General features: G+C 38.3%; 2 protein-coding genes across 18 annotated transcripts; both read right to left on the reverse strand.

Moving 5' to 3' along the window:
- Nucleotides 1-2,227: 2,227 nt before the first annotated feature.
- Nucleotides 2,228-7,229, reverse strand: LOC139978257 (uncharacterized). 17 transcript variants are annotated; one of them, XM_071988267.1, is made up of 17 exons: nt 7,072-7,225; nt 6,255-6,281; nt 5,953-5,991; nt 5,787-5,813; nt 5,662-5,700; nt 5,538-5,564; nt 5,410-5,448; nt 5,227-5,253; nt 5,101-5,139; nt 4,982-5,008; nt 4,855-4,893; nt 4,732-4,758; nt 4,606-4,644; nt 4,478-4,507; nt 4,350-4,388; nt 4,146-4,207; nt 2,228-2,693 (listed from the first exon to the last, which is right to left on the reverse strand). In XM_071988267.1, the coding sequence occupies exons 1-16, from the start codon at nt 7,149-7,151 to the stop codon at nt 4,165-4,167; spliced, it is 588 nt and encodes a 195-aa protein (XP_071844368.1). In that variant the 5' UTR covers nt 7,152-7,225; the 3' UTR covers nt 2,228-2,693; nt 4,146-4,164. The 17 variants fall into 17 exon arrangements, with proteins under 17 accessions (XP_071844368.1, XP_071844370.1, XP_071844372.1 ...); XM_071988269.1 differs by lacking the exon at nt 4,982-5,008 and having other exon boundaries at nt 7,072-7,228; XM_071988271.1 differs by lacking the exon at nt 4,350-4,388 and having other exon boundaries at nt 7,072-7,228.
- Nucleotides 7,230-13,192: 5,963 nt separating this feature from the next.
- On the reverse strand, nt 13,193-20,094 carry LOC139978165 (chymotrypsin-1-like). Its single transcript, XM_071988087.1, has 5 exons — nt 19,938-20,094; nt 19,534-19,693; nt 17,829-18,115; nt 14,824-14,954; nt 13,193-13,743 (listed from the first exon to the last, which is right to left on the reverse strand). Exons 1-5 carry the CDS (start codon nt 20,011-20,013, stop codon nt 13,501-13,503), a joined length of 897 nt encoding a protein of 298 aa, XP_071844188.1. The 5' UTR covers nt 20,014-20,094; the 3' UTR covers nt 13,193-13,500.
- Nucleotides 20,095-21,176: the final 1,082 nt, after the last annotated feature.

The raw sequence follows: 21,176 nt of genomic DNA on the forward strand, positions 1-21,176 counted from the left end.
ATGTTCCTTCTTGAAACCGATTTTACTATAATTTGAGATTAATTCCTGACTCAGTGAAGTGCAGAGAATTTTATTATATTATAGATTTAATACTATTAGATTTATACCTTGCTTAGGAAGTTGTGCTGTGATGCATGTTTCAGTCATAGTCAAAGAAAAAGAAACTCCTGACATTTAGTGCCCGTTCTTCTTTCTCTCAACAACAAACGCTAAGTTTTCATATCGGTCATAATCTCCGCAGTAGTTTCACTATGCATGATATGTAGAAAAATTCCCTATACGCTAGCGTTCGTTTTACGTACGTTCGTGTGTATGTTTTTTTAAACAAAACTTTGTGCCGAAAAAATAGTAGTAAACGCATGAATAGCACACGAATGCGTACTACGATGTTTGCTGGAGACACTCGCCTTATTGATAATTGGCCTCATTCGTCCTGGAGTGCAATTACGCTTCCGGGCTGGTTGAGCTTCCCTAAACATTTGTTGTCTGCTGGGTTGGGTCGTATTCTTTGTTGTCCTAACGCTACTGGGTCACTTCACTCATTGCAGGATGTTGCCTACCATGCATGAGAGACTGCTCAATCACATGGATATGCATGTAGTTTAGATCCTCCTGCAAGCAGGAACTCGCGAAACCACCATTGGCTTATCAAAGCCGCCAGCTGACCGAAGTCAGTCTCTTAGATTCGTATTTAACGTCCATGATTATGAATTGTCAACAACTCTGTAACTGGACGACATACATTAATTTTGGAGTGACTCGAACTCGGGACCTATATGACTGGAAGGCACCGGCGTTAACCACTGAGCTAACACTCCTTAATATGGATATGGGAAGGTTAGGACGGGATTAAAGTGAGATTTACAAGATTATCCACCGCTTTGATAACGTATATAACAGTCAAAGAGCAATCTTACTATACAGTACAGTATATTGCTTTCGTACTTGGCACATGGATGACCCATAGCGAGTAGATGAAGCCATGCTTGTTTTGGTTGAGGTGACTTCATTAATGAGGTTAGCAGAGCCCAAAGTCTGCAAAAACCACAAAAAACGTTAACAAACTAAGAAAATAATGCCTAGTCAAAATTGTTTTGTTATGTCGGTCCACATAGAGTAAGAGCAGACTAGCGATTGAGGGTTATTTAGCGTCAACAGAGGTCAAAATATTGCTAGAAGCCTAGTGTATTTTTAAGGAGGTCAAGTATGGGTCAACAGAAGTCACATGAAATGTGTCAACACCGCGAGGACAAATGGATCATAGGACATGGGATAAAAAAGGCCTTTTAGGGAGAGGTCAACAGGGGTGAAATAATGAGTATCTTGTCAATACACCAATCCTGAAAGTAAGCGTCCCCAAACTTTGTCATAACTACCGAATACGTCATACCTTAGCGAGTATTGCTCTCATGGAAGTTAAGAGGTATGATAATGCCATCAAACCGCCACACAATGTAACGTAGGTTGTGCAAAATTTAAGTAGAGAACCCCACTAAAAAAGCGACGTAATGTTAATTTAGGGGTGATCTTCAGCTTAACTCAAAATGAATCTAAAAAGCTATACAGGGGGAATTGAGCGGGTCTGGGTGGGGTGTGGAGGGTGACATAGGTCATTCCGTGTGACTGCATTTGCGCGGTCGAGAAAGTAGGAGGATTATTGACAATGGTTATCTTCTTAAAGTTGACATTTATTCGCCGAAACTTGGTTAAATTAACAGCGATTTCTTTCCTAAATAAAAACAAATGGTAGAGAACTAAATCACTACATTAAAAATGTTGTAACATTGTAAAACTTAATTAACTACGATAATTAAAGCACAATTATCTTTGGTCGAAATTGCATGTTGATTCTGTGGTTGGATCATCTAGTTCCCTAAGGGAAGCATCTATCCAGTGTTTGACACTGGTTTCCATCACATATTCCTTTCATTTCAGAAATATAGAATCACATCACTACATTAAAAATGTCATAACATTTTAAACTTAATTAACCACAATAATTAAAAAGCACGATAATCATGGTCGAAATTTAATCGATGATAATTTGTGGTTGGGTCATGTATTTCCGTAAGGGAAGCATCCTGCAGCGTTTGACATTTCGCTAAAACTGGTTTCGTTCATAACTTTCTTTCTTCAAAGAAATAATGGTAGATAACCAAATCACTATTAAAACTTGTAACATTTTAAAACTTAAAAAACAAACTACTGGCGCGATAATCTTTGGTCGAAATTGAATTCTTTGTGATCGGGTCATCTAGTTCCGTAAGGGAAGCATCTATCCAGCGTTTGACATTTCGCTAAAACTGGTTTCGTTCATAACTTTCTTTCTTCAAAGAAATAATGGTAGAGAACCAAATCACTACATTAAAACTTGTAACATTTTAAAACTTAATTGAAACCCGATAATTAAAAGCACGATAATCTTTGGTCGATATTTAACCGATGATAATTTGTGGTTGGGTCATCTATTTCCGTAAGAGAAGCATCTATGCAAAGTTTGACATTTCGCTAAAACTGGTTCCGTTCACAACTGATTTCTTTCTTCAAAGAAATAATGGTAGAGAACCAAATCACCATACATTAAAACTGTTGTAACATTTTAAAACTTAAAAACCAAACTACTGGCGCGATAATCTTTGGTCGAAATTGAATCCTTTTTTGTTGGGTCATCTAGTTCCGTAAGGGGCAAGCATCTGTGAAAAAGAAGCGATAGGGTCAGTCACTATCTACATCAGTTGTATAGCCAATTCAACGACTATTTGTCGATATATACCAATAAGCATCAGGGAGGCAGTTACTGGTTAAAAGAAAGGGACCTTTGAAAACAAACCCTCAGATTATTTTACGAACATAATTGTGACGTGACGGATTAAATTTCTCCTAACATCAAACACGAAAATGCAGGAACAAAATATCAATGATATATATCACTAGTTATGCTACTGCTCACTTGTAGACATACTAAGCATTGGTCGAGATTTCTTTGAACAGTTTGAAATAGAGAGGCAACAATCAAGGGCAGGCGCGGCGGAACGGAAAAATTATTGGGGGGGCTAATGTGTGGAGACTATCTAAGCGGAGCGCCACCATCGGTTGGCGCGGAGCGTACAAGAAAATTTTGGGTTTTTTTTCAAACCCCCAGATGGCCGGAAACGGCACTTTCCGAGTGTTTTATGCTGCGAATACCCAGCCCTAAAATATGGGTCTCAAGCCTGCAATTTCTCAGATTGCACGTAAAAGTCTGTAAAAACATTGTAATTTGTATATTCGATGAGACTAGCTATTACTCGTAGTGTACTCGCAAAGATGTTTTTGAGTGTAGTAAGGGCAGTGGCGGAGCTAGAGTATTGGTCAGGGAGGGCAAGAGTGGTCTGTAGGGGCGCTTTCGACACTATCTAAGCGGAGCGCCACCACAGGTTGGCGCGGAGCGTACAGAAAATTTTTGAGTAAAGATACTTCCTAGATTGCAGGAAATGACCCTTTCCGGGGCCTTGCTAATTTGCAGATAAACGGAGAATAAATAGGTGTCGTCGCCATTTTGTCGGAAAATTAAACCAACAGAATATGACAAATGTCAATAGGTATATGAGAGCGCAATAAAATAGTCAAAAATCGCGAATAAGTAAAAAGTATAGTGAAAAGCTGAAAAGGGCGCCAGCAGTCCATTTGAGTCTGTCGGGGGGGGGGGGCATCCGCCCCCTGACTGTATATATGGACGCTCCGCCACTAAGTAAGGGGATGTTGGAGAACTGGCTGAAATGAGGCAAGTCATTGGCCTAAGACGAAGTTACGCTTACCGGTACTCACACTCACTGCTTCCACTTTTCACTGCTTCCCAACCGCGTGAAGACGCGGTTGGGGTGACAATGTGGTCTATAGCCAGGGGACGGGCCGAGGGTCCCCCAGCAATTACTAAAATTATTACACCTATAGAGTATACGTGTGCATCGGACAGATCGACAAGTATGCATTGAAAAATGGGCAGATGCACGTTTCGGAGCCTTGGTAAATATTGGGGGGGGGGCTTATCATGCATTTGCCCCCTCAACTTTTTTATTGGGGGGGCTGAGCCCCCCAAGCCCCCCGGTTCCGCCGCCACTGATCAAGGGTCACATTGGAGATCTGAGCATAATGAAAATACTTACTGAAGATGATCGGGAAAGATCACAGATATCTTTCCTTCTGCAAAGACACTTCACTGTTGCATCTGAGGAAAAAGTGTACAAATGATGTCAGAAATTTGAATCCATGTACAACAACGTACATATTGATTTTCGCTGATATTGATGAAAATGCCACACGTAACAATCAGGGTCACATTAAAAAGCAACAATGTAGCAAACACTTACCGAAGTAGATCGGGAAAAATATCACAGATATCTTTCCTCCTGCAAAAATACAGAAATATGTAAAATTGTTATTACAGCATGCCGTGTCATGAGAAGGAATATAAAATACGAACAGGTGCCGTACTTACTTGCTGATTTCATCCAATTCACTGGCGCATCTGAGGGAAGAAAACGCACAAATTGTTGTAAGAAATTTGAAACCGAAACGCATCAACCAATGGTCACATTAAAATGCAACAATGTAGCAAACACTTACCGAAGTAGATCGGGGAAAATGTCACAGATATCTTTCCTCCTGTGAAGAAATGAAAAAGATAAATTTTATGAAATTGCTGAAGGGTAGAAGAAGAACATGATGTAACAATCACGGTATTCTACTTACTTGCTGATTTCATCTTCACTGGCGCATCTGAGGAAAGAAAACGCAGAAATATTGATAGATATTTGTGTCCAAACGCATCAATCAAGGGTCACATTAAGATGTAAAAATGAAGCAAACACTTACCTAGGATGATCGGGGAAGATGTCACAGATAAATTTCCTCCTGCAAAGATACAGAAATATAGTCAATTTTTATTACAATGTGCCGTATTATAAGAGAGAATTTAAAAAGTAACAGGTACCGTACTTACTTGCTGATTTCATCTTCACTGGCGCATCTGAGGGGAGAAACACAGTGTTGTAAGAAATTTGAATGGAAACGCATCAACCAATGGTCACATTAAAGTGCAACAATGTAGCAAACACTTACCGAAGTAGATCGGGGAAGATGTCACAGATATCTTTCCTCCTGCAAAAATACAAAAATATGTAAAATTGTTAATACAATATGCCGTGAGGAAGAAGAATATAAAATGCGAACAGGTGCCGTACTTACTTGCTGATTTCATCTTCATTGGCGCATCTGAGGAAAGAAACGCACAAAATGTTGTAAGAAATTTGAGTCAAAAAGCATCAACCAAGGGTCACATTAAAATGCACGACTTTGTTGTTAGATATTTGTGTTCAAACGCATCAATCAAGGGTATACCATATTGAGATGTAACAATGAACGAAACACTTAGGATGATCGGGAAAGATGTCACAGATATCTTTTCTTCTGCAAAGATACAGAAATTTATATAACATAGTTAATATGCCGTGTTATGAGGAAGAAGAGATATGAAAAAGAACAGGTAGCGTACTTACTTGCTGATTTCATCTTCACTGGTGCATCTGAGGGAAGAAAACGCACAAAATGTTGTTAGATATTTGTATCCAAACGGATCAATCGAGGGTACCCTTGAGATCTTATAAATAGGCAAACACTTACGTAGGGTGATCGGGGAAGATGTCACAGATATCCTTCCTCCTGCAATGATACAGAAATACATTAAATTGTTATCACAATGTGCCGTATTATGAGAGAGTTTAAAAAGTAACAGGTAGCGTACTTACTTGCTGATTTGATCTTGACTGGCGCATCTGATGGAAACAAACCGTAATGTTACTTAAAATTAATTCCATATATTGCGTATCAATATACATTTAGATGAGTTCCTTAGAATGTCGAAAGTCACAATCAAGGGTTCCATTGAGATCTAACAATTAAAGAATCACTTACCTAGGATGATCTGGGAAGATGTCACAGATATCTTTCCTCCTGAAATGATACAGAAATATATAAAATTGTTCCTAAAGAATGAAGTGTTATGAGAGAGACGAAACACCAACCGCTCCATTTGGTTGGGGTGGGTATAGGTATATAGAGCATAATATCGAAATAATTTTCCACGTGTCTCTGGCACGATATCACAAACATAGTCCAGGCTACAAAGAAAATGCGATAATGGAAATGTGATGAGGGGGCGGGAGGGGAGGGGGAGGGGTTGGAGATTTCGAGCAATATCACGTAAGAATAATTACTTGTTGATCTCGGCATCTCTGGCGTAGCTGGAAGATAAAAGAAAACAGGATAGAATTATGCATTAGAATATCAAAGTATAGAATATGTTCATGTTGATTGCTTTACAAATGAAGTGAAAATATATGATGAAGGACTTCTCTTGGGGAAGGTACTGAGTTTTAGTGTGTGTTTGGGCATATGTGTTATCGGTTGTGGTTTCTTCCCACGAATTGGCTAAAGTAGGAATTGCTACAAAGACGTTGGACTACACGAACGTCGGCGTATATATCTTTGTGCGTTTTCATTGTTGATCATTCTAATCTACTACTTTATAGAATAGTTCATATCTTTATTCACTCAAGTCGCTTAATCATGATGAATAATACTAGCCGAAAAGACTATCCCAATTATCAAAATTGATGTAAGGATGCAAGGAAAGCAACGAGTTAAAACTAAACATGCTCACATGAGCGTTATATATGTAGCTAGTATCCAGTTTCCACAGCTATGCCTTTATTTTCTTTCGCTTTCAATATCGCGGCTGGGGTGGCGAGGGGGCCATTTGCTCCATGCACAAAAAAAAAAATCTAGACAAACAGCAACTAAGCATGAAAAAATCATTGGTATCAGCAGAGGTCCTTCCGTCATCGCTTACGTTTCCGTTTTAAGATTTACTGTTCTTTGGAACATTGGCAAAGGTATAGTAACTATTTGAATCAACTTTTTAACTGATAGAACTATACGTTATGGGAAATTTAAAATCTTAAGTACCAGTGGAAATTCAGCAAATGCAACTCACAAAAACTACTGTTCTCAAGAAGGAAATTTATTACTCACGCAGAGTCTTCAGTTGGAGCAGCTCCTGATAAATTGAAGACTGTTAATAGCATCACTAGTACGTGTATTGTAACCGCCATTTTTATACTTGTTGTATACTCTCGAAGATTTAATAGGACAGTGTGCGAAACGTTACGTTATTGTGAAATATCCGTAATGTGAAATCAGTTGTGCAAAGGTACTCAGTTATATACCACCCAATTAACACCTGGCGTTAAATATTACTTAATCTGGTAACTGTTGCGTAATTGGTTTGCATAACTTCAAGTTCTTTTCTTCCCATAGAATTGAGATAATACGTTTAGAATGTACTGTTTCTATACGATGAAAGTCCTAATTTACATATCTAAAAGAAAGGAACACTAGGTACTATGCATATGAAGGGACAAAGGTAATTATTTGCACAACTTATCTACTTTGGTAACTTCACAGGAATGAATCAGTACTTCGGTTAAGCTTTACTGCGCGTGTACAGCTTACAAGGAGCAGGGATGGGGGGAGGGGGCGTCAATTTCTAATTAGAACTAATTAAAGTATACAATCATCACATCCTGCACCCAAATAATCATTATGGGATATATTAAAAACAATTAATCATTTCATTGCCTGACACTCTTTCTTCTAGTGCAAAGGATCCAGCTGTATATATGATCTACTGTCGTGGAGTACAACTCTTACTTCCTACCTGCCATATTCTAAAAGCTATGGTACGTATATGGGTTACCAACCGTCAGTTTTGTGGACAGCAAATGTGACAGAGCAATTATATGTTTACAACGAAATGGCTATATGTTTTGCCAACTTACACATGTGCCATAATTGGGTGACCAGCTTTGCTATTGTACTTTTGACTAGATCTACTGAACAAGGTCGTGCCAGTAATAAACAAAATATTAGGCGGTCTAACTGGACAACAAACTCTCATGAGCAAACTTTTAAAAAGGAGTACTTGAAGTTTATGAAAGTATCCCCCTGTGGGTTCTCAATCTTCTATATTGTCACAAACATTTCACGAGTGTTAAAATAGGCAATCAATTGTCTCAGTGGATAACTACGTTTAGATTGGTAGTAAAAGTACTCGCTGAAAAAATGATCATATGTGACCATAGTATGAAATTTCTAGCATATTTGGCAGCAGCACAGTGATGACATTTAAAAGTGTCTCTTTGTCCAATAACTCTTATCTATGACTTCTATCAATTATATATTTTATAAGTTTATCAATATAACTTAGTAAGCTGAAAAGAGCAATGAGAGTAGTAGAAAAACGATCTTGTTGCCATGACAACATATTCTCATATAATGTTAAACACTAGGAATACAAGGATTCATACCTTATTGTTAATTTACATAGACTGACTTGAGAATGAGATCAATCATTCGGATTTGATCAGATCTTGGTCTTTTTATTTACATTTCTGTAGTATGTTTTCATTCCAAAACTCCAGGATTTAATTCTCCTTTAAAATGTCTAATCAGTATATATAGATACTAGTATGAAAACACATTCAAATGTTGGTCCTATAAAGGGATAAGCAGTGCACTTGTTTACCAACTGATGTATGAACCCCTGTTCGGCTTAAATATGAAACGATTTATCTTTAGCGATACATGCATTATTTTTTTTATATATATATATATTAGTATTTTATAGATAAATTCTTAAGTGCAAAGAGGAGCGAAAGCAACTGTCAACATGCTATGGGAGTACCAGTAGTGAAAAAAAAACTGTGATACCTCTGTTTAACTTTGCAGTCATAACAGACCAGTCATAATGTTATAAACTACATTTGACTATTTATGATTAGAAGTTACAATGGCAAATATATTGCAATTATATGTGTTAGGTGGTAAAAGTCACGACGCTTTAAGTCACTACACCCCATATCCAGGACCAACACACCAAGTAAGTTGAAGTCCTAACTGATGGATGGGCCTGTGTCTCCTTTAAATATTATAACGCTAATCCGTCCCGAGCCATTGTCGAGCTGCGTTTACCGAACAATTTTAACCCCGAGCGCGGGCGTGACCATCCCTTGATTAGTCGAACCTATATCGCAGGGGTCTAAATCGCATGGACTGATCGGCGTTTACATCACAAATTGGAACCCTAACGTGGATTTCAACACCGCCCTCGTTATCAAGTAAATGCAAAAGGACTCAAATGAAACAAACGCAGCCCTGATTGTCGTCATCAGAAGTTGATTTGCAATCGTTATATAATGTTATTACGGAAGCGTAGAAGGGACATTGCATTGACGTGTTACCAACTTGACAAAACGACAATTATCTGCAAATTGACGAGTTGACGAGATGGTAACGTGACAAAATTCAGAAAATTGACGTTTTGACGAGATAACGGATCTCGTCAATGCATCAATTTTCTGCAAATTGACGAGTTGCACACTTACTACCATCTCGACAAGATGACAACATTCAGAAAATTGACGTTTGGACGAGATAACGGATCTCGTCAATGCATCAATTTTCCGTTATCTCGTCTAAACGTCAGGAAGTTGTTGAGTATATCTATACGGCTTTTTGTATAACCTTGATTTTGTTTCTCTTATTTTGAAACTCAAACACATACAAAGATATACAAATATCAGAGTATTCAACAATAGATTATTCATACAGAGAACACACTGCTTTTGTTTTCACATACTCCTTGTACTACTTTTATGACCTTTGCAACTGACCCCTTTTATATGAATATCTGAATAAGTGTAGTTAGGTCACCACTAAGAAGGCGCTTTGCAGTGGCGGCGCCAAGTAGTCAGCCCCCCCCCATTAGCCCCCCCAACTGAAATAGGCAACAACAAAAAAACCTCATTGAAACAATATAGCCTACCCAAATTTTGTCAGCCATAACGCAGTGCTACAATGGTCAATGGAAATTTTGATGAATTTTTCACATGATAATAGTCAGTGACTCAGTTGTGGTGCAGGAAGCCTTGTTTTGGTGACTGATAAAAACAATTCAGAATCCAGCTTTATCCGCCAGGTGTTGATGAGTTGTTTCTCAGGACTGCAAGCATAAAACACTATATACAATGGTGGCGCAATTCACCTTCAATCTTTCACAGCAGGTAATATTTTAGTGATACGAAAACTGTGAATTGGTATCTTCCATTCTAATTTGACTAAAGTTACTCACAAAAAAATGCATATTTTTGGAGAAATTTTCAGGTGACAAAAGCCTCGCTAAATGCCACCATTTTGCATGTAGGCCTTTCCAGGATTGGGAAAAATTTCAAAAGGGGAGGGGGTCCCCCCCTCCCCTTATACCCCTCCCCCAGGACGGCGATCACTCAATCTTGTAAGCCACCCAAAAAATTGGCTCAGCCCCCCCCCCCTTAGCCTCCCCAACTTAAAATTCCTGGCGCCGCCACTGGCGCTTTGGTGTTTTCGAAACTAACAAACGTGTTGGCAAATTAATTTTCATAGTAACATGGCACTTTATTATTCAAAATATCTTTTGAACACATTGCACTCATGATAAATGACACGCCATTGGCTTTTTGATGGAGATTAGGAAGGGGGAGAGGGGGGGGGGTCAAATGGAGAATATTTTTCTTGACTTGTGGTTAATATAGGTCTGATGTCTTTACTTTAATCTGTATATGGTATAATTTTTGGTTTTATCTAAATTTATCAACTATGTTTACATTGTTTACAAGAACAGTTCAGAGGTTTTTCATATCAATCTAAGATACCGCGAAAATAATTAACAATAAATCATCAATTCATATCTGATTTACAGGTTGAGAGAAAATATGGGATGTAAAGTTGCCACAAGCCAACAAAATTTTCAACAATATGAGCAATGCTCTAGCCTCACGGATGCAAAGTTGTCCAGATAGCCCAAATTATTGCTAGGGCCTCTATCGCTGGGCCCTGTTTCCAAAAAACAAAAACCTTCACTCAACCTAACTAAGATGTCACCCCATATCTGTGAATAAGTGAAGCTTCGGTGTAAAGAGTGGATCCAATACGAATTTAACCGCTATCTTGAAATCACAAAGAGATCCTACATTCAATCTTCTCAAAGATCTTTCGTTCTGTCATTCAACGAAATTCATCAATTCAGTTGAGTTACGGTCGTTGAAAAAAATTACTCCGAAAATATAAGTTTCCTCTGGATTTTATTGATTCGGTTGGGAAACCATGGCACACTTTAAGACAAAATCAGAATAACTTTTCAAAGAAATTGAAAAAAAAACATGGAAACCAAATTACTTTTATTGGTTTTCAATTTAAACAAGGACAACAATGCAGTGTGAAAGTTTTAATGTACTTTATTTAATTCAGGGGAACCCTCACTGATACAACAGGGGAGGGGAGGGGGAGATGGAGAGAAAGAGGGGGAAGTGGAGGGAGAGACTGGAAACCTTTATGACGTCAAATTAAAGCCCCAAAACATTATCGTCCCGAGAAAACAGGGCTCGACAAACGGCTAAAACCCGCCTCAGTCTGAAGCGAAAATTCTTTTAACCGCCGCAAGAACTGGTCCTCACGGATAGACCTACCCATGCACGAAAAACAATATCCCATCTGTTAGCTTTGTACAATAAGGTGAAAGGGAAAGCTTTCAACTTCTTCAAGTATACGAGGTTGACGATGTTTGTTGTAAACGTCAGATGAAACTTTAATCTCGAAAGAATGTCACCTATACTTCTCGTTGTTTATTCTCGTAGTTTGAAGATCAATGGACTTAAATTCTGGTGAACTACCATTAATGAAAAGCCACTTAACTAAACCCACGATGTATCCAATACGTAACTTAATGAGCTGTATACTGCTCTTTGACGAATCATGCTTGATTATTCAGTCTGGTAGTTCATTTAAATATTCAGACTGGTGGTTCATTTATACCACCCTTCTTGAGAACTGGAGAATCAACATATTGATTTGACAATCGCAACCAATGTTACAGCAATGTTCACTTCCTTACGTTATAGTATATTATGTTTAAGACGTGTACGACAAGAGAGTATTTCCACGAGTAGTCCAGAAACATACCTTCACGTTTTCATTGGCTTCCAGTAAGCCTTAAACTGGACATTCCAATGGTGAATATGTAACATGCAGAGAGAAACCAATCGTGTGAATACTTCGTCCTTATTCTTTAGGGTAAGTATCCAAATATTATCTTCCTTGATTTGCTTAAACGTAAGTAGCCGCACATTCAACTAATCTGAAGCTGACCTCACTTGCAGTAATTTTAAATTACAAAAAAAACAAAAAAACAATTATAATCATTTTATTGCCTGTTGGAAACGACTGTGATGATCACCTCGGCCTCCGCATCCTCCACAAGAATGCTAAACGAAAAATATGTATCAGTCACGAATATTGCATCCATATAATTAATATGCATGAAGTGTACACACAAAACGCTAGGAATCGTCATCATTGGGACATCAAGTATCAAACAAACCCGTTTGGGCGAAACGATTTTGCGAAAATCTCAGTTTGAGTGCCGGTGCAATCATGGAGGTAAATGGTGCAATAAACACCTCTTCAGTCAACCTGTCCATTACGGACAATGCTGCAGGGGTCTATCCCATATTCACAGTAAATTTAAAATCACAAAAAGAATGCATATTTTTACTGTTTTCCATAAGCCTTCCCTGCTCTCATTAATTCATTTGACCTGCATCAAACCAAAAGGGACCTCGTGCACCTGTGATATAATATGGTACCAAGTTTAACTCAAACTAACCTACGGATCTGAAAGGTTTGTGGTGACAAACTGAATTTATCCAAAACCTAAATTTGACTCAATCATAACGAATATTTGTTGAGCTAAATGGAACTGGAAACGTTGCATGGCTTATATACCGGCCAAAGACATCGTGTCGCACTGCCGTCGTGAACAGGTTAAGTTGCATTAAACAGATCTCTGTTACTAAATTCCCCATATTGCGTGGTTACTAATGGGAGTCCCACTTGTCATGCAGATGCACCAACAAAGAACACACAAAGGTACACACAACCCACGCACGCAAACACGCGCACACACGCATACACATATATATATATATATTTATATATATATATATATATATATATATATATATATATATATATATATATATATATATATATATATATATATATATATATATATATATATATATATATATATATATAGGCATGAAATACGCCAAACTGCTGAAAGGAACCTAAAGAGTCTTCCACAATTTCGATAGTATTTAAAGCATGTTATTATACATTTTCAAGAAATTTATCATACGCCATGACCATAATTGAAACATTCTGATGAGTTAGGTCTGTAAATTTCTTTTTTAATATATCATGTCTTTACAGTATATAGTCATAGATAGATCATTTATGCTGAATGACATCATCATTGTAATCGTTCAAAAAAGAAAGGGTAAAAAGTAGAAAATGATTGCATAATTATTATATATAGGAGTAAATGGAAATGTAAGCCATTACTAATACAAAATAAATGGTAATGTACGGTACTGATGCACGATTAGGGTCAGGTCTACTCTCAATCCAATCCCGAAAAGTGGACACCCTTGTATAGACTCCCGGGACTCCTGCTTGACATTCAGGAATCCCAAACGATACCACTCCTACCAGCTCCATGACAGAAGGATCGTCATTTCTGTAGCAAGCCAAAGGACCGCCACTGTCACCCTTGGAAAAGGAGAAGCAAGTATAAATATGAAAACTATCAAACTACTGTTGACATCAACTCGGTATAGAATTAGGGATCGAGAGGGGCAAGGCAACTTTTTATGGAGCGGTGGGGGGGGGGGGGGGAGTTAGAAATTGCCCTGGATTTTCATTTCAATGGCAGGTCACCACGGATATTTCTTTTCTACATTCAACAGACAATTTTAAACGGAAACATATATATATATACAAGTAATGTTGACAATCAGGGCAAGTAGTAGAAAATTCCAGGATTAAGAGAATGGAATTTAATTGTTCCATTTCTTTAAATGATGAACGTGTGTGGGGGGGGGGGGGGTGGGGATCTTTAATTCTGTTTCATCGCATGCTTTGCATTCCAGGACTACGTGGTAGCGTGTTGCTGTAGTAGCCTCATTTTTGTTGCCAATCGTCTTAGGAGAAGCACCTACTTATCCTCTCTATCGGCCCTTTGGCTAAGATCATGTGTAGTATCTGTTCCCTTTCGCCGGGAATGGTGATGCACACCCGACGATGATCACACAGTCACAGTCCCGATGCAAGGGGACTGCGGGGGTTGAGAGCGGATCAGTTGTTCCGTAGTTTTGGTTTCGTGCCCAGGGTCTTTCCTGGGTGACTTTTCTTAAAAAGTAACTAAATCCTCTCTATCCATATAATCAGTACTGAATAGCTGCTATACTTGAATAGCTGCTACTCTCTATTTTTATATGAGTTTTCAGTATTTTATGTGGTATTTGTAAGTCAGTTATTTTATAACATTACCTTACAGTGACAAATTGTCTTGAACTATTTGAAGTACAGCGTCGCATTTCATCAGGCTTTTTATATACTAAATGTAGATGTTACTTGACACAAATCATTATATTTCAACCTTAGTTAGCAAGTAAGTGTAGAAGCAGAGTCAATTAAGTTTTCACTCACACAGCATGAAGAACATGCATACTTCACTATCACTATATAGTGATTGCTAGTCAATCATTGGAATGAATATTCGTGCCCATGGCTCTATCTTGAATGACTTGTCTTATATACAGTATATCCAGCGGAATGGATTCAACTTACTGAACATGCAGCTGACGTTTGGCTTCCTGCGCACAGCATGGTTTCATCGATATATCCAAATCTTTCCTCGCACATAGAGTTGTTATACAGCTCCAATGGGGTGTACTGGAGAACATTCGACAATAGGTAGTCTGGGATTTGAAAAAAGAGAGCATACTAAGTGTCACATGCATACGTTATCAACGTTCGAAGGACTATATATCGCTGCGGCGGCTGCGCCTATAGAGAATGTGACGGCCAGGCCTGACGAGAGGGGGTCTGGTCGGGTCGGGTCGGGTGGATTGATTCAGAGAGAAAAGGATACCACGGTTTTTTTTCTCCCACTTTATTAACTTACAATTAATAAAATGGAATCAAGAAAAGTGTCGCCGTTATTGCCATTTGCAGTTTGGGTCAACTTGCAACAAATTGGCAGATCAACCTAAGAGGTTGCCAAGCCGTCAGAACTGATGCTGATCCTCACTCTAACTATCCCACGTTAAGCACGTTTAGTATCTCGTGTGGGTAGAGGGTCTAGGCATCTTCACCCGGGTCTAAACGGAAAAAAGGTTGTGCTAATAACTACTTTAAATTATTGTGCAAGGTTGAGAATACGGTGTAAGCTTAGCCCCTCCCATCCCAAGAATACAGGATTCGCGCCTTCAAACATCCACACGTATATGATTGTCGTAAAATAACAACCCCCACTGGGGAAAGTGTCTCAAGTGAATGTTTAATTTCTTGATTTTTAAGGAACGCTTTTGTACAGAACGTCAATACGATGTTAGCTTACAGACTTAAAGCATCGAATCAGCAGGACTTCATGTTTAAAGGGTGTGAAGACTCGCGCAAAAAGAAACGTATACTGCCGGTAATCTGACCTAGTTTCGAATGAGGTGTAACAGAAGTGTTAGACACCACCATCGATCCCAGAAAATACGCACACAGCTTGCTACCTTCGATAATTAGACATTAGTGTACAGTCAGTACATACAGCAGCGGTCAATACCCACAGCACAGTGTACAAACGATACAGCGATGGACATCTCAGGTCCAGCTAAAGATAGCAAGGTATCACGTTTCATTACTGTCTGCATTTTGTAGCGACAAGCAGAAAACTTCACTTGCAAGCAACGGAACACAGAGCGCGGCACGTGGCTTGGGGTGAGAAAGCAGCCTGATGTGAATATTCGGCTATGGGGAAATCCGAGGGCTAATTATAGTTACGCATAAATTACAGTACCGTTCCTGTTTGACTTTATATGTTGACGTTATAGATATTGGCAGCATTATCGGGTAAACAAACAAGTAAGCAATTTTTATCCAACGACTTTTATACACTGACACAGATACTGTTTTTCACTTTGCTGTTGCCGGATGTATTCATAAAATACCAAAGAAATTTTGAAACTCCATATCTTCGTGATAAAAATGCTTATGAGAATGTAGTTTTGACACAAAGATGCAGAAAATTTCCAACATGTGTTTTTAATAAGCAATTCAACTTCAGCCACCGACATAGGCGTAGGAGGCGGGGGGCTGGGGGGGGGGGCTGCAGCCCCCCAACCATATTTTTTGGTGAAAATTATCTGAGAATTTTTCGGGCACCTACTGAAAGAATAATAATTTGCAGTGTGTGTTTCAAGTTTTTTGGTGAAAATTTGGGCAATATGGTGAGAATTTTTTGGGCACCTACCAGTGGCGGAGCGTCCATACAGTCAGAGGGGGCGGATGCCCCCCGGACGGACTCAAATGGACTGCTGGCGCCCTTTTCAGATGTTTACCACTTTTTACTTATTCGCGATTATTGATTTTTTTATTGAGCTCTCAAATACCTATTGACATTTGTCACATTTTGTTGGTGCAATTTTCTGACAAATGGCGATGACACCTATTTATTCTTCGTTTATCTGCAAATTAGCAAGGCCAAGAAAGGGTCATTTCCGGCGATCTAGATAGTATCTTTACTCAAAAAAATTTCTGTACGCTCCGCGCCAACCTGTGGTGGCGCTCCGCTTAGGTAGTGTCGAAAGCGCCCCTACAGACCATTCTCTCCCCCTGACCAATACCCTTAGCTCCGCCACTGGCACCTACTGAAAGAAGAATTTGCAATGTATTTTTCAATGGTTAAACATATATTATTATTATTATGATTATTGTTGTAACGACTTCCCCAATAATTATAACCAATATGGAAGGGTAATAACACGGGAAATGATTGTACGTTATTGGCATGTGATGTAATAACGGAAGAATACCTATATGAAATGCACATTAACATGTGGAACGGGCGCGGAGCGCGCGAAAAATTTTGGTTATATTTTTCGGGCAAGTCGTTACAGCCCCCCCCCCTCCCCCCCAAATCAAATGAGGCTCCTACGCCTATGGCCACCGAACTATGATATTCTTTTATAATAGCCGCGTAGTACGTTTAGTCGGAAATTCCAATAACTAATTATAACATCCTTATATCTTTACTGTTTGAGTGTCCACTTAACAAACGTCTCTATCAGTTCCGTTGATGTCGACAATCATCAGAGAATAATTAATTAATAAATACCTCACTGAAGTGACGTCTAATCTTTTAATCATCAGAACTTTGTATCCTGTTGTAATTCAGAAGATTCATTTGCTCATATATTGCCGTGATTTATTCAAATATTTATTTTGACACCGTCCAAAGCTACTAGAGTGGGTAGCAAGCACCTTTTTGTCTTCACATTTCGTTTCGTTTCGTTTCGTTTCATTTCATTTCATATTATTATTTGTTTTTCTAAAATAAAAAAATACAACATACACATATAATTCATAAAGTTTAATATATACAGCATGCATAGTTGTAAAAGGCAGGGTTCTCAGAACAAGGGTAGAACATGCACTCCTATTGACAGAATCACGAATCCTTTAAAAAACATTGCAGATACAACACAATACATTATATCTGAGCAATATCTTTGACAAACAGAAAAAAAGGACTATAAAATTTAACATACAGCATCCAGTTAAAATGAAAGGAACATACATACCTCCTGTTACACCCCATCCAATAAGAAAGCAGCTAGAATAGTCAGACATTTCATTGGAAGAATTGGCAATAGGTATGCTGGAAATGTTCTTTTCATATTTATCAAATATAGGGCTCTTTAAGTATATAAGGGCTATATCATTTTTGATAATGACTTGGTCATACTGCTCGTGTGTTACCGCAGTAAACGTTGAATGGTGGTGGGTGGGCGACGTTCGCCAGAGTTCAAGGTCTCCAAAAACTGCAAGAGATGGTAAATTGTCAGCATCTACGTTAGGCCCAAGTTCGCTGTATAAAATAAGAAAACAAAATAGAGGCAATTATATCAAATTTATTTGATGCATCTATATGTCAATTATTTATAAGTAAAAACTAAGCTACTATACCCTTGTCACCGGAAGTTACCATATGCCTACATTTAAGACTTCCAACAAGTGCTTCGGTTGGGGTAACGGGGTCTCTAGATTTCAGGGCCGTTATATATCCTAAACAACAATCTGCATGTGAAAATGTTCTGCTCTGGTATGAAGTAGTTTTGTTCATACTCACACGTCTTTCCCCAGCTACTACTGTAAAGTTTATCTCACAACATCTTGAATTGGAACAGGGAGTTGTTCCATAAGAACTCCCTGATTGGAACCACCGTTACACAGAGCACGCAATTAGTATACATTGTAGTGATAACTTGTAGCCTTGCTCTGTGTAAGTGGGTGTGCGCGTGTGTGTTGTGGGGTGGGGGGGGTGAACTTCAGCTGATAGGTGAGGTGAAAAGTAACTTATGCCCAGGAAGATGGCTTTGCATCTTCTCAACTTCTTTTTCCTCCCACCTAAAATTACAGAATCTGACACAATCATTTACTGTAAATCATCAATATGGTTCCAGGATATGCAACCTCAGAACAAAATCTTTCCATGCATAATAAAGAAATATCAACTGTTCTTCGGTTAAGGGATAATCGACTAGATCCATATTTATCTCGGTCACTCTTCATTGACACAAAAGTAGGATTTGACAAAAAAAAATTCTACTCGGAGCTGATTAATTACTTGTTTAAATCAGTCTTAAACGTTAGAATATTTTGTGAGGAAGATGATGGACAGGTATTATTCCATTTTATTCACGAGCGGTTGAGAAAATACATTTTCAAGTGCACCCATAATATTTTTCAAAGACACGTTAACATAACAATCACCAACACTCCTTAGACACTTTTAATGCACTCAGCTTTAATGTACATCACTGAACCTCCCGTATTTTGATATTTTGAGCCAGCCCCCCAGAATCCTACTTTTCAGGAGAAGGAAACCCAATCCCCCCCCCTCGAACATACCTTAGGAAAATCGCACTCCGTTTTGAAGATATAGCGTTGTTCAAAAGTCATCTTGCTATTTGTCAATCTGTGATTTCATTGTGTCATTGGAGTAGAACCCTGTATTTTCTCTTTTTCTATAGGCCTAATTTTCAGGTGAATGTTACAGCTAGTGTTCAAAGGTAAGGTCGTGTAAGAACTTGAATATCTGAGTATCAGCGTTTACATTATTATATTTGCATTATAGATAATAAATATTGTAATAAATATACCCGTTCAAAATACAAGCAGAAATGGCTCGATGATGTAATTATCACAATTTTGTAAGTTTTCAGTCTGTTTTTTTGCGGAAAGGAACATTAAAACTTTAAGAGCGAAATTAACAAGAACACTTACAAGCAATGAGCTGCTGTTACAGCGGTATCGTTGCTAATGAGGGTTGCTCCACACATGTGAGAGTCATATATGCCTCTCAAAGATCCGATGAATGGAAACTGTCCAGGTTTGGCATCGATACCATCATATATCTGGATTGATATACCATCTCCATGAAGATCTGAGGAGAGAGAGATATACCGACACACTGTAAAACGTATATGATCACGTAGAAACTTTACTAGTACTCATTTGTAAAACCACGTGGTTCTTTTAAAAAGTCACAGTTTGCATACAGAGCGGTACAAAACGTTAAATTGTATACGTTTAAAACAAAATAGTATATCAGACATTTCTGATAAAAAGATAGCAATGTTCAGTAAATTAAATGAATCATGTCTCGAAAGAAATTTGATAAATTATACCTTTCGACATAGAAAAGGGTAAAAGAAGGGTTAAGATGATAACACAACTGGTAATGGCAGCCATTTTAAGGTACATATATATCTATGATGAATAGTTAGAATGATATTCAACAAATGAAGACCGGTCTTGAAATGATCATGATAATATAAGCTAACAGAATGTATCGGAAAAAACCACTGGCTCAAAGGTTATCGTGATTAGCGACTATTTTCAACTTGAATTTCTAAAAAGTAAACATTGCAAAACAAAAGGAATTTTCACACGGGGACTTTGTACAAGCGGCGTGGTCCATGTATTCGTAAAGCAAGATGTTGGAGTGAATCAAGGTTGTTGGACTGGAGCATAAATCGCAAACGGCTCATTTGATCCAAATACCGGTTGCGCACTTGCGCTGGTGCCTCGAAAACCAAAACAGCGGATGAGGCCATGAGGATATCGGCGGCATCGCACAATTCAAGGATGAGGGGATCTCACCAGTACGCCCTTCCATATATATAATTTGGTTCATGTGTATAGGGTATAATGGTATTTACATCCACTCACAGCGGTACCACCCATAGGCTAGTAAAAAAAAACTTGAAGTACGATAGGCTAAAATATATCTTTATTATCTCATCTCCCTATACGTGTAATGTATAGGGAGATGAGATAGTGTACTTCACCCCACATCAGAATTTTTGTGAGGAAGTGTGTGTGAGTGTATGTGTTTTTAAATATTGTTGGTTAGTTTCATATTTTCTTTATTGGCTTTAAGGTTTTCATTATATTATTTTTATGCTTTTGATTTAATTAAAAGTTTGTTCAGAACAACAGAATTCTTTACTCTGTCTCTTTTGTTTCTTGTATACTCTCGGAAACCACGTGGCGCCCGATAGCCCGCAAATATAAACTTTCCACCGCAATATTGCTGGGAAGATTTGCCCCTTTAGTTTAATATGAAAGCGGTATGTCGTTTTACTTGAAGGAATGAATTGTGAAAGAGGTTAATTTTATCTAGAAATAGACCAATAAACACCACTAAAATGTCTTATGTTTATTTCCAATCCATTTTATTTTGTTATGTCATAATATATACCATGCTTTGTAATATCACGTTAAGCGCAATATCGATCACGTCTCGGTGGTGTGAGAAAAAAGGGTGGGGAGGGGGTCATCTCCCACCTCCATCTTCAGTCGGGGTAAAAACGTTCAGCTGGTTTAAAACAAAAATTAATCAAATTTCAGAAGTATACTTATTA

This window comes from Apostichopus japonicus, chromosome 13 (assembly GCF_037975245.1).
Source record: "Apostichopus japonicus isolate 1M-3 chromosome 13, ASM3797524v1, whole genome shotgun sequence".
Lineage (NCBI taxonomy): Eukaryota > Metazoa > Echinodermata > Holothuroidea > Aspidochirotida > Stichopodidae > Apostichopus > Apostichopus japonicus.